This window comes from Balearica regulorum, chromosome 9, assembly GCF_011004875.1.
Source record: "Balearica regulorum gibbericeps isolate bBalReg1 chromosome 9, bBalReg1.pri, whole genome shotgun sequence".
In the NCBI taxonomy this organism is placed as follows: domain Eukaryota; kingdom Metazoa; phylum Chordata; class Aves; order Gruiformes; family Gruidae; genus Balearica; species Balearica regulorum.
The window spans coordinates 4,906,843-4,919,913 of NC_046192.1; the positions used below are offsets into that span (position 1 = coordinate 4,906,843).

Consider the following 13,071-nt stretch of genomic DNA (forward strand, 5'->3'; position numbering starts at 1 on the left):
TTTTAGCAGTAGACAGGATGGACACAGGCCCAGCTCACGGTGTTAAGAGTGCTGGCTGTGGTGGCTGGAGGTGTCATGGAGCGGTGATGAGTGCTCCTCACCCATGGCACTGTGGTGCAGCTTGTTTCCACCCAAGTCACTGGGTGCTGCCACTGATAATGCTGTTAATACCTGAGTGTCCTGCTTGTTCTCTTAGTCTTGACTAAAATCAGTGATTTCACTCAATCCCCACTTTAATATGCTTCATAGCTTGATTAGCCATCCTTGCGGCTATATCCAGTGCATATTACAGAAAGACACAGGACACTCAGTTCAGGTATGTCCTTCACCAGACTTGCTGCGCGGCCTTGGGCTTGTCAGGTAGTTAAAACGTGGTTGATTGTGCTCTGCTGACTGCAGTGGATGCTGCTAAGCTGAATTGCAGAGGTGTGTGCGGCACTTGGGTGCCTCAGTGAGAGTGGCTGTGTAAGTACAACAGAGCTGTTGGTCGCTGGCTTACCAGACCCTTGAGCACAAGGTCTTGTTCTGACCAGAGCGTTTTACTCTGTGCTGAGCCTGCTTCAGCTGAAAGGTTTGTGTTAGATCAACTTTTACTTAAGGTTACTTACGTAATTAGGAAACCTGCCTCGCAAATATCAGAGTGCTGCGCAGCACGTGATACTGCACACACTGTGGTGCAGCACCCCAATATTTTAGCAATCGTTTGTGTCAGTAAAAACATCTCTGATGGTTCACTGAACTGTGGCATGTTAAGAGGGCGGCAGTGCTAGCTTACATGCCATCCTGGTTCAGGCAGAAAGGGAGAGAAATAGCTGGAGATAAACAAAATGGTGTGTTTTATTTAACGTTTTGTCTTCCGTTCTTCTTGCAGGGTTGCTAAAAATCCACTCAAATCAGTCTAGTCCACAGCAGGCTGTTCTGACAGTTCCCAGCCAGCTTAAACAGCTCGGTGTAAACACAGCTTCTGGAGGTGTTCAGACAATACTCATGCCTATGAACAAAGGTAAAGGGCAGAGGAGGATGACAGATGGTGTTTGAAATCCCCTTTGACACAGGGTCAAAGCTCTTGGTTGGCATACATGGTCCAAAGTTAGAGATAGAAGAAAATGTAGCGAGGAAATTCATCCCTAAACTTTGTGCTGCAAACACTGTGTTGCTTCTGAACATGGTTATTTTTCAAAGTGTATGAAGTTTGATTATTTTTTCTTTTTCTTTTCTTTGTTGTTTTTTTTGTTTTGTTTTGTTTTGTTTTTTGCTCTTCCTCTCCAGTGATACAGTCACTTTCTACCAGCAAAGTTTCAGCTGTTACAGCTGTCACAGCAGCAAGTACAGTTGTCCCTAGTCCCTCTACAGTATCCATCACTAAAGGTAAGAAGGAATTTCTCAGTAAGATTATTAGTAGAAATAAGCTGGTGCTGCTTTGTGCAAGTGGCCGGACTATGACAGTAGACCCTGTGACTATGGGTTCCTTTATTTCCATTGCTAGTAGGGTTTAAATCAAGTAAAAATGGCATCTGGGGACTAGGAAGTTAACAGTGACTTCCCGGTCAACAAATCCCAAAGCATAGGCAAGTACAGAGAGAAATGAGGATGTTCTAGAAAGCTGCCCATGAGTACTCTAAATGTTTATTCTTTCAATCCATCATTGCAGAAATGCATAGAGCAGCATGCATTTAATCACAGTAACTGCTGTACTCAGAAGAGTGACTATGGTGAAATGTACTGGAGAATGCTTTCCAGCAGCACTCAATGTAGACAGCACGTGTGTGTGTGTGTGTACACACACAGAGGGGAAAGATGTACGTACGGTACTTCCCAGAAGAATGCACGGGCCGGAGCTGAGATACTCAAGTCCAGCTCTTGCAGAACCGTCATACATCTCTCCCATCCCAGATGAATGACCAGACTGCCTGGCTGTTCTGGGTTGGGAATGTCTCTCTCTCCCTGCTCCTGTCTCACCAGAGTTCTGACCTAGATGTGAGAAAGTTCACTGATGTCAAAATCAGTGTTGTCTTCAAAAAAAAATTCTTACTTTGACATGTCACTTCTTGCTAAAACTGTTAGTAGTTTTCTCTTTGTTTACAGAAAGGCCATTGTACATGTGCAGGCAGGTCAATTTAGATCAGGCAGTAATATGCGAAACATCAGCAATTGATTATGCAAATGCAAATTTTCTAAAAAGGATGAGATGTGAGCATGTTGAGATTGAGGGACGGGGTGACATGTTCTGGTGGCTTGCTTTCAGCAGAATGGAAGGCCAGATTTGTTCATACTTAACAATCGGAATGCAGACAATAAATGCAGTGGCATTATGTAAGACCCTTAGTCTTACTGGAGTCTCGCAAGACATTCTTTATCAAGCTGACTGGTATTTTTTGTCTCTTAAAATGTGTTCTGTTTCTTTGAAGTTAAGATGGAGCCTGATTCAACAGGACAAAACTGCAGTTCTGTGGGTACCCAAGAAGGCCAAGCAGCAGTAAAAACAGAAGAGAGCTCTGAACTTGGAAATTACGTTATCAAGTAATTGTTCATTTCTCTATAAGGATTTCTGATCTTTGGAGTACCAGGGGAAAGGAGTTGATTCTAGGGATGTGTGCAATAGTGTTAAGTGTGACCTAGAAATACATTATACAATCTTCTGTCCCATACGCTGCTGTATCAGTAGTAATCCTGTTGGCTGGCATTTGTTTCAGGCAGTGTTGCAATATTTTCTTTGTAAATGGATTTGTATGCAGGACTTATGAAAGGGGACAAAATTATTTGAAGATTTGCAGTTGTTTTGGGGTTTGCTAAAATCTCAAGCTGTTAAAACCTCCTTACCATCCACTGCTTGTATAATTCCCATTGCCATTGTCTGTCCTTACTAAGGTCAGACTGCCCAGTGAAATGCAGGTCAAAAAAGGGGCACCTGAAGTAGGTAGAACTGTCTGTCGTCTTGCCTCTAGTCTTGTAAGGCTCATCTATTTCTGTTATTACTTAGTATGAGGGCTGTGTTGGTTCAGAATTGGAATTAAATAATAAAGATTCCCGGACTATTTTTTCACTGGATGCTGTGAAACCCAATGCCTTGTTTGCGATGCTCTTGCAAGTACTTGTTAGTGTTTTTTTTTCACCAGAACTCACTTTGCAGAATTTTCTCTGCATATTTCTTGTAATGTGTGGGATGTTTCTTCTGCTCTTGATTTCTCCAGTGGCTGACTTCCCTGTCTCCGTGTTTTGAAAAGTTTTGTTATTCCGACATACTGCAGCAGACATTACCCTGATAGAGAGTATGTGTAGGAGACAGGAATAAATCTTAAGTCACTACACACTGGAAATTATCTTAGTTATAAAACAACTAATGGAAAATACAGTTTTTGCCAGTTAAATACAGTATGGCTGGTTAAGTAAAATTTACCTGAAGTCCTGTAAGTACAAATCTTCCCATGCAGTATCTCGTGTTCCTACTGGGACAGCCTGCACTAGTGGGTGCGTCTTATCCCTCAAAGTAGGGTTGCAGATTGTGAGGTGATGCAGAGATTTCTTCCAAGCCCGCCCAGAAAAGCCTGTCTTTGGTTTCTTCATCATGACAAATGCAGCTTCAGATGTGGATGCTTTGGCAAGTGGAAGGGCTGTTTGAAATACCTTCTCCAGATTGTGGTATAAGAGATTATCCTCATACCAGTATTGCTATAATGCCTTGGGGCTAGGGACTTTAAACCATGCAGGGATTTTAAAATCTTTTACATCTGATTCATTGCTGCCAACAATATTCTTCATTGTGATTCTTTTTATCCCTTGCAGCATAGAATATTTGGAGAACATCCAGCAGCTTTTAACAGCAATAGTGAAGAAGGTTCCATTAATTGCTGAAAAAAGTAAGCAGTAAATGAAAAGGCTTTGCTTTCTATTTTCAGTGTATCAACAGAATGCCTTGCATACTCTGTACCCACAAAAATTATTAAAAGACAGAATGAAATGAAGCCATTCTCCTAGAGAGCTTACGCCAGGGGTTATTCTAAAGATGCTTAGAATCAGGTTCTTCCAACAAAGCCAAGTATGTTGTCAGCAGTTACTAACTTTCACTTGGTTTTTTGGTTAGAAATAGATTGTATTTCCTCACATAATAGCTGCAAGTAGGTCTTCTTTTCCCTGGTTTGTCCTTCATAGGTGTGCTTTTTTGTTGGGTTTGTTGGGGTTTTTAATTTAATTCCAGGGTTTCAGAAGTGCTTGCAAATGTGCTAACATAGCTCAGCATGGGAATGTGTGTGTTGTTGGGGTTTTTGCATTTTTATTTAAACAAAAGGTGTTGGATTGCAGAGAAACGTTTTAATCTTTTATGGTACTTTATAATTGCATACTTCTTTCTTACGTACATAGCTGAAAATTTATCAGCTTTGTCTGGTAACTAATGCACTTTGAACAAGTGGTCCTGGAGACTGGGTAGGGCAGACCCTCTCAAGATAAGCACAGTGAGCAAAGTAGGAGTGGGTGGCACGGCACAGTAAAGCTTTCATTACGTACAGCTCTCTGGCCTACGGTAGCATTCATGAATCCGTTGCTTAGGATTCATATCCCCTCCTCATGTTTTTGCCAGGAAACCTTTACACTGCTTCATTTTTATATTGCAGTTTGTTGGCAAAAAAAAAAAAGTCTTCCAAAGGAAGAGACTTTGACCAGTAAGACAGACTTACGGGTCTACATCATTACAATTTTGGGGGGAAGCAGAGGTTTAAAACAGCCCCTAGCCACACCCTGTATGTCCTGCCCAAGGGGGATGCTGATTTTGTGTTCAAAAACCAAAGTGTCTGCTGCACGTATCTGTACTGTGCTCTGAGAGCACAGCATTTGTAAGAGTTACGGTCCTTGATCCTGTGACCATGAAACACATTTCCCTCCTCTTCTCCACTAAATAATATCAAAACCAGAATTTATCTTGCTTCACTTATTAAAATTTAATACTGGCTTTGGCTTTGTGTTTTCTAGGTGAAGATGCAAGCCCGTTTTGTGCCAGTTCAGTGGAACAGTATTACAGCTGGAATATTGGGAAGAGGAGAGCAGCCGAGGTAATCCTCTCCTGTGTTTCGTAAGCAGTCATTAGGGACACAAGAAGGATTTCTGAATTATGGAACTTTCCTTGTTGTGGAGTGATTTGTTTTCTGAAGCAGTCTGTCGCATTTTTAAATGGAAGCATTCCTTACTGCAAGACGCACCGATTTGTGTCCAAGCAGTGATCCAGTTTATTGTTCAGAGACTTTCTCAAGCAGAAGGGACCCTGACAGTCATTTTTCAGTTGGTTCAAAGAAAGATGTTTTTGAAGCATTTTCAAAATCAGAATTTTTGCAAACTGTCCTGTTAGCACTTTATCCTCATCACTCCTCTGTGGCATACTGTGGTCATGGGAATTTTACCCAACATACTTTGTCCATTTTTTCATGGGATTGTGTCTGCTTTCTGTAGGATGAGAATTGAGGGCTCTGACACAAGCAATGCTAGTGCTGAAATAGATTGTCAGTTCACTAAAGATAAATATTCCAGTTAATCTGGGCCTTTTTGTATTGTGCTTGTTATGTTTCCCCCTATTTCTTTATAGTTCTGTCATCTTGCTATGGAGTTTTACCAATTAGACCCTCTGCAGTTGCCAAATTAAATGATTAAAGAGTTTAAGCAAAATTTTGAGCAGCATATTTTGCTCAGTGGATTTCTTGTGTTATGCCATCTTAGGTGTTACTCGGGAGATGAGACAGTTCAAGTCAAGGCAAATGTGTCTGGGCCCCTGCAAGTGTGTGTCCCTTTTTCTTGAGCTTTTGTCTGGATGAGAAAGCAGAGTTTAAATGACCTGTTTACAGCTGCCTGATACCAATATTATGACCATCTTCCACATTTGTTTTTCCTTGTCATTCTGACTTCTGAGAAAATTGTGTTCCTTTTTGTTTTCCTTGCAACCTGGATTACTGTCCTGGGCCATAGTCTAGCCTTAAGCGTTTTAGTCAGTGTGATGAGGTGTCCCTTTGGTTTGTGACAGTGGCAACGAGCAATGACAGTGAGAAAGATCCTACAAGAAATCATAGAGAAGCACCCCAGGTTTCACAACATTACACCCCTGAAAACAAAGCACGTGGTGCACTGGTGTCGATGCCATGGCTACACTCCACCTGACCCAGAGACCTTGCGGAACGATGAGGACTCGATTGAAGACGTGCTGACACAGATAGACAGTGAGCCAGGTGAGTATGGAGGGACAGAAAGCTCCTTCTCACCAAAGACACTGTTTGTTAAATGGCTTGAGGCTCTGTGTGTGCACACACGTGTGCTGCTTCTTCAGGAGAAGGGAATTCTTATGTTCTTTTGGTTTTTAACTTGATTCACTCTGGAATAACAGAAGTTGGAGATCTTAAGGGCAAGCCTACAAGTGAGGCTGCCCCTTGTCCGTACCAATCCTGATGTTCTCTGGGACTTCTTTTCGGTTTTATTGTGCTCTGGGGCCATTGGAGACCCAGTGTAGATAAATCTTATGAGAGATGATTCTTGCCCCACAGTCTAATGATTTATAAATGGGCACACAACCAAAGCATAGGGAGTAATGACAGTTCTGCCCTTGGGTAAGCTTAGCCTCTGCTAAAAGACTTACTGTGCAAACAGCGTGAATGAATTCAGGTACAAAAAAAAAACCTCCCAAAACTGGCAGCGGCAGCATGGAGCTCAGTGGTGGTTAATTTACCTCCAAAAGTGAAGTCAATTGGCCTGTGTGAAGCTTCACATTTTGTTATTACAGCTGCTACATTATTGTACTAGGCATAGCTCTGGGATCTCCACAGTCCGGTGTAGTATGTATTAAACATACATCTTTCATTTCATCTGTTCTTCACAGTTAAGCTCCCATGTTTCACCTTCAGATAATCCCTTTCCCAAAGCTGAATGTTTTTCTGTTCGGATCATACAGGGATTTAAGGTATTTCACGGAAGTGTATGGATTTGATTATTCTTTGCTAAGTCTGGCCATGCATTGCAGTTGTTGAAGGTGGAAAGGAAGCCTCCATCCACCTTTTCATATTTGCATCTAAATAACTAGATTTGTGTTTGTCTTTGAAGAAAAGAATCTGTTTATTGCGTAGCTTTCCACTGAAGGTTTTACTGGCTCTGGTTGAGCATGCGGAGAAGAGGTTACTCTTTCATAATTCCACTGTGAATCTGTCTTCTGATTTTTCTTAAAAAGCTTGATAATACTTGTCACAGTGTAAAAGATGATTTAGTGCTACGTGGTGCCTACATAGTAAAAACTCCCATTTCTCCAAGCAAGTTGAAGAGCATCAGGCTGCTTTGCCCGTTGTCAAAAAGAATGTTTAGGAGACTCACATTAGCCTGGTTTTGTTTGAAATGCAGCTTTCTTGATTGGTTTAGGGGCAGATGAGGCAGTGGACCGTGAGTGTCTTGAAGATTTAATTAGAAGACTCTCAATGACTGTTTGTGTTTCTGTTCATCCTTATGTTTGGTAGGAACTACAAAAATAACTTGCAATTACCTTAATTTCTTACCATATTTTGAGTGTGCGTCGGTTTATAAACAGCTTTCCATAATCTATCATGTGTTTAATTGCTTCTTTTTCAGAATGCCCTTCATCTTACAGCAGCGGTGAGGAGTTGTGCCGAAAACTAGAGGAACTACAGCAATTTCTGAAACGAGAACCAGAACACGAAGAGGAAGTAGATATTCTCAACTTTAGCGAGCCATTAAAAATAAACATTAAGAAAGAACAGGAGGAGAAACAAGAGGAGATGAAGTTCTACTTGGCTTCCTTACCTGCATCAGAGTTTGTGAGGGACACTGCAGAGAAGGTAATAAGTGAATCATAAAGCTATTAAGAACTGTTGTTAAGTTAGTTGTGGTCTTACATTTATTTAGTTGCCTTTCAAAAGCATCCAGAGGTCCATATAGATGAAAGAAATTTTTTATAAATGCCCTGGAAAAATTGAACCTTCTGAGTCCTGACACTCGGCTGGCCATGCTGGCAGGACTAAGTGAAGCATGCCAGGTGGGAGGTTGTTTCAGAGTGGTTGTGTTGCAGGGCTTAGCACCTGAAAAATTATCCTGGAAGGCTAGAAGCAAGGGGAAATGAGGGAAGAGGAGCACTAGCATTGAATTCTTCCTGTCCCATCACGTGAAAGATTTGGGCTCATTGCTTAGAGCAGTGCTGTTTAATAGCAGCTCCTGAAAAGGAGTTGTGGTAAAGCTAAGACCCCAGCAAACTTCCCCCCCGCTATTCAAATTAGGGTAAAAGAAAGGGAGAGGGGGATCTTCTCTCACAGTGGCAGGAAGGAAAGAGAGGACACTGACTCAGCTTGTAGGAAAGAGTGCTCGCCATTGTACCAGCCGAGACAGGAGCAGCAGAAGGGGTTTGCATGCAGCAGTTGTGGGAGAAGGAAATTATCTCTGTCTCCACCTCAAATGCTGCCATCAAGGGACAAAACTTTGGTTCTGCAGCACGTCTAGGCTCTTGCTACGTAGGTGGCAAGGGCACAGGCATGACGAGAGTGTGACTGGGGGATGAAACACTCTTTTGATGCAGAACCCTTGTGCCAGGAGTACTGTTTAAAGTGGTTTCAGTTGTCATAGTTAGGTGCAGGGAAGATTAAAACTGTACATATATTCAATCCATCTATTTATAAAGTGGAGCTTCCGTCCTCAATCCAAAGATATCCAATGTAGCCTGGGTTTTGTGTGGACTTTTTTGCGGCTTACCAGTACCTGAAGGGGGCCTACAGGAAAGCTGGTGAGGGACTGTTTATCAGGGAGTGTAGTGACAGGACAAGGGGTAATGGGTTCAAGCTGAAGGAGGGTTGATTTAGATTAGATGTTAGAAAGAAATTCTTTACTGTTAGAGTGGTGAGGCACTGGAACAGGCTGCCCAGAGAAGCTGTGGATGCCCCATCCCTGGAAGTGTTCAAGGCCAGGTTGGATGAGGCTTTGGGCAACGTGGTCTAGTGGAGGGTGTCCCTGCCCATGGCAGGGGAGTTGGAACTAGATGATCTTTAAGGTCCCTTCCAACCCAAACCGTTCTATGATTCTATGACTTTCTGAAACAAAAATTAAAACCTGTTTTTGTTTCTTCTGTGTTTTAGAGGCATTTCTGCAGGCTGTTCTAGTGGTCAAGCTTCATTTGCTCCAGATTTTTTTTTTTTAAATGAAGCCTGAGATTACACTGCCTGAAAGTTCTGCTGTGTCTGCTTGCTTGTTTTTTGTTTTTTAACTACCCTTTGTAATAGCTTGTTTCTGTTATCTCATTCTCATATCACCTGTAGGAAAACCTGCATGGTGTTATTTGATGTATTAATCTTTTTTTTCTCTTTCTTGTATTTTATAGATAGGAATTTCTTTTCAGCCTGCTGAGGTACAAAAGAATGTTTATGCATCAGTAATAGAAGATATGATTTTAAAGGTAAGAAATTACTTCACATTAAGAACTGTTCTGTAACTGTATTAGGCCAGTAATGTAGGAAAAAGATTGAATATCCTTACTAATATGCATTTATCAAATCAGGAGGTGCAGAGTCTGATATCTATCTTTGTGCATGTAAAGAAAGATTGATAGCTGACCAAAGAGTGTCATATGCTTCTGTGTGTGTTTCCAGCTTTCTAACTGATTTGTTGGCTTGGACACAGAGCAGTGATTTGCAGATTCTCACCTCCAGCAAGATACTGACTCATTGTGTAACTTTGAAAGTACCCCTTACTTTGTTCTGCCCTTCCGAACTGGAGGGGGAAATCTGCCAGAGTTCTCTAAGGTGTGATTATTTTATGAGAGGTTAACTATTTTTTCGTAAAGACTGTTCAGTTCCTTTTTGTCTGGGTTGTCTCTACTGGGAGACTGCTGAATTCCTGCAGACAGCAGCAATTCTGCCTTGTACAAGAAACCATTTATCTATCATACTCAATTTTGGAAAAACAGAGACTGTTTCTTACCAAAGCTTTGAACAGCATGGAATGGAAGTTCTTGGGTTTGGACTGAAGGCTAACACAGATTATTTTTAGCAGTGCTGTGCTGTGTTTCAAGCCAAAGACAATTTTTGGGGTTGTTTATCCAGACTGCTACTTATCAGAAGATCAGTTTTACAAAAGCTAATTCCATATGCACACGCATGCAGGCTTCTGCTGTGCTCTCCGTTACTTATCATAGCTAAACTCAGATACAGATACAGCCATTTGTAGACACAGATTGTAGCTATCAGATTGCTCGTTATAATTGTAGACTTATGCCAGCTTTCCTGACTGAACATCCCAGAAACCTCTGCTCCAGTCTTGAGACAGGCACAGGAAGCCAAGAGCCTTAATTAGCTTTTAATTGAACCTTGATTCAGCCAAGCGTGTAGGGCATACTCCTGCCCTCTGCTTGCTGTCCAGGCTGGGAGGTTTTTGTGAAAGTGTCCTGACATAAGCCTGGTGGCCGCAGGGAGCGGATAACAAGCATATACCAGCTCCCAGGAGAGTATCTGGAATCTGCCACGTGCAAAACAAGCTCTGGGGTGTGAGGCAGGACCCTAAAATGCTCTTTGAAGCACAGGCTCTGGAACATTGGATCCACCCTGCTGTGCACATACAGCTCTGCAGGTCCAGAGGGAAACCAGACTGGGCAGTTGCAGTGTGAGCTCTGTGCATCTGTAGGTCTCTTTCTTTCTGTTAAATATACTCGGTTCTTATTCCTGTGCCAGTAAAACTCACTTGGGCATCTTGAACTGTCCCCTGCTGATCAAACACAGGGTTGAACTGAGCCAGACTTTCAGCTGCTCTTACACCCATACTCGAGCAAATAGCACATTCCTCTCCTCTTTTCATAATGCCGTCTCCTAATGTTGTCTTTTGTCACAGGCCACTGAGCAGCTTATGAGTGATATCCTGCGGCAAGCACTGGCTGTGGCATACCAGACAGCTCCTCACAACAGGTACAGCAGCTTGTTTCCTCTTAAACCACGTATGCCAGCACTAAGGGCTGAACCGCTTGAGGAATTTAGTCACGTTATCTCAGACCATGCGGGTGAGGGAATTTCTGAACTATATTCTGGGGAGATCCTAGCCTTAGGAGGGGGTTTGTCATCTCTTAGCTCCATCGTGGCAAAGGAGTGGTAACATAGACAACACTAAACACTGAGGAGGGGTTCTCTGGTGTTGCCACCCTCAAAGGCAGATGACCTGTTTCTACAGAGCCATGTTGGAAGAACCTTCTCACTCTTGTCCATCTCAGGTTACCATGTAGACAACTTAACTTACCCACGGCCAGACAGAACTTAAACAACCTAAATAATCTCTTCTTTATTTTCCTGATACACTCTCTTTTCTGGCTCAGACACGGAGTGATTTTTATGGTAATGATTAGGCCACATCTTGATTTCTGTTCAGCACCTCGATTTGGGATAGCTTGAAATTGGGGGGGGGGGGGGAACCACTACAAGAAAATGCTTATTTTAAATATTTACTTGTATGCAATATATAAATATTTATATATTAAACATATTTATATATGTTCTATATATAAGTATATGCACATAGTCTGTGCTACAGAAATTCAAGAATTAATACTTCAGCACTTGAAAGCCATTTGAAAGTGGCTTTTTTATGCTGTGACATTTTAATGCTTTCCCTGTGTTGCTCTAACACTGCTCTTTTACCCTTTTTTTTTGATGGATTTTTTTTCTTTTCTTTTTTCTTTTCCCTGTTAGTACTTGCTGCTTTATGGACATGTGTCTTTTTATGTATTATAATAGCAACTCTGATGCATTCCCTGCAGGACTCCAAGAGAGATCACAGTGATGAATATTCACAAAGCCATCTGTAATATTCCCTTTCTTGACTTCCTCACAAACAAACATATGAAGATACTAAACGAGGAACAATGAAATAGAGCAGAGAAGATGCTACAGGAAAGGTGGATTTATGACTGACGTTGGGTTGACAAATCCAGTATTTCTGTAGGACACTATTATATACATTTATAACATTGGGCTACTAGATTGTTACCTCCAATTAAAGATGCACCTTAATGCAACAAAACGATGCTCTGTTCCAAATCAAGTTGTTAAATGTCAGTGTTTACTTGGTAAGTGTATGTTCAGTGGCTGAACAAACATTGTCAGTTTGCATCGAGTTGCTAGCTGTGAGAGACCCCACAGGCCTGGTCCCTCTGAGACAGCTGTATTGATGAGATCAAACATTTTTTTAGGAAAAGAAATTATGCTTTTTGATGCAGTCTACATACAAGTTGATTTCCCCATGCAGTGGGCAGAACAGTTGCTTTGGCACTCTGAATATGAGAAAAGTCAAAGGCAGCTTTTAAAGGTGGGTCGTTTGAGTAGATGGGTGGGTTGGTTGCTTAGCTTTGGGTGTGGGGGAGCAGAAGGCTGATGGCTGCAACAAATTCTGCCAGTCCTGATTGAGTACATGTGACTGAGAACACAGCTGGGGAGGCTTATCGTTAGCTTATTCAGCTGAGTGTCACCTAACCACATTCCTTGCCTCTCTAGGGGAGGTGTCCGATGTCACCTTTCTTAGTCACCTCAAAGGGTAGACTGGCACATGGTCAATCAAGATGAACAAACCATGGTCAGGCTTGGTGAGATTTGACTGACCACTTGTCCTGCATGGGAAAGGAGAGGAGCAAGGACAGTATTCAGTGTGCGTGGGCTTGGACTGGCTGAAACCCTTTGCTTGCCCAGCGAGTGCCTCCCCAGGCTGCCAGAAGGTCTGGAGTGTGCTGGAGGGCAGGTGACTGGCTGTCTGGTACAAATCTTAATGTTTTGACAGCGTTCACTAATGATCATCAGCTTAGATTGTGAAGTGCTGTGGGAGCAGCACCACTGTGGCTTAAGTTCTGCTCAACACAGAGATCATAGGATCAAAAAATGAGAGATTTGCTGCTTTTGGGGAGCTCCTCTGATGTCTTGACTGCAGGAAGAAGTTCTGCTACTAACCCCAGCATTTACCTGTCTCAGGAACATCACTGGTGTAGGAGACAGGTCTGCAGCCTGGCTGTCAACACCTCGCTGAAGAAGGCTTCGCTGACAACTTCTACCACCCCTTTGTCCTGCCCCATGGGTGCTTGCT

General features: G+C 42.4%; 1 protein-coding gene across 11 annotated transcripts in view; it reads left to right on the forward strand.

Moving 5' to 3' along the window:
- Positions 1 to 12,021, forward strand: part of YEATS2 (YEATS domain containing 2) — a 47,970-nt gene extending 35,949 nt beyond the window's left edge. For 8 of the 11 annotated variants that reach the window (XM_075760879.1, XM_075760878.1, XM_075760883.1 and 5 more), the window contains 10 exons: positions 872 to 1,003; positions 1,270 to 1,368; positions 2,409 to 2,520; positions 3,784 to 3,857; positions 4,966 to 5,045; positions 6,005 to 6,206; positions 7,588 to 7,814; positions 9,341 to 9,415; positions 10,843 to 10,916; positions 11,759 to 12,021. In XM_075760879.1, coding sequence (XP_075616994.1) covers positions 872 to 1,003; positions 1,270 to 1,368; positions 2,409 to 2,520; positions 3,784 to 3,857; positions 4,966 to 5,045; positions 6,005 to 6,206; positions 7,588 to 7,814; positions 9,341 to 9,415; positions 10,843 to 10,916; positions 11,759 to 11,867 — 1,184 coding nt within the window. In that variant the 3' untranslated portion in view covers positions 11,868 to 12,021. Of the gene's footprint in view, positions 1 to 871; positions 1,004 to 1,269; positions 1,369 to 2,408; positions 2,521 to 3,783; positions 3,858 to 4,965; positions 5,046 to 6,004; positions 6,207 to 7,587; positions 7,815 to 9,340; positions 9,416 to 10,842; positions 10,917 to 11,758 lie in introns of those variants that run through there. The other 3 variants (XM_075760881.1, XR_012836721.1, XR_012836722.1) reach the window with 3 other exon arrangements.
- The last annotated feature ends 1,050 nt before the right edge of the window (positions 12,022 to 13,071 follow it).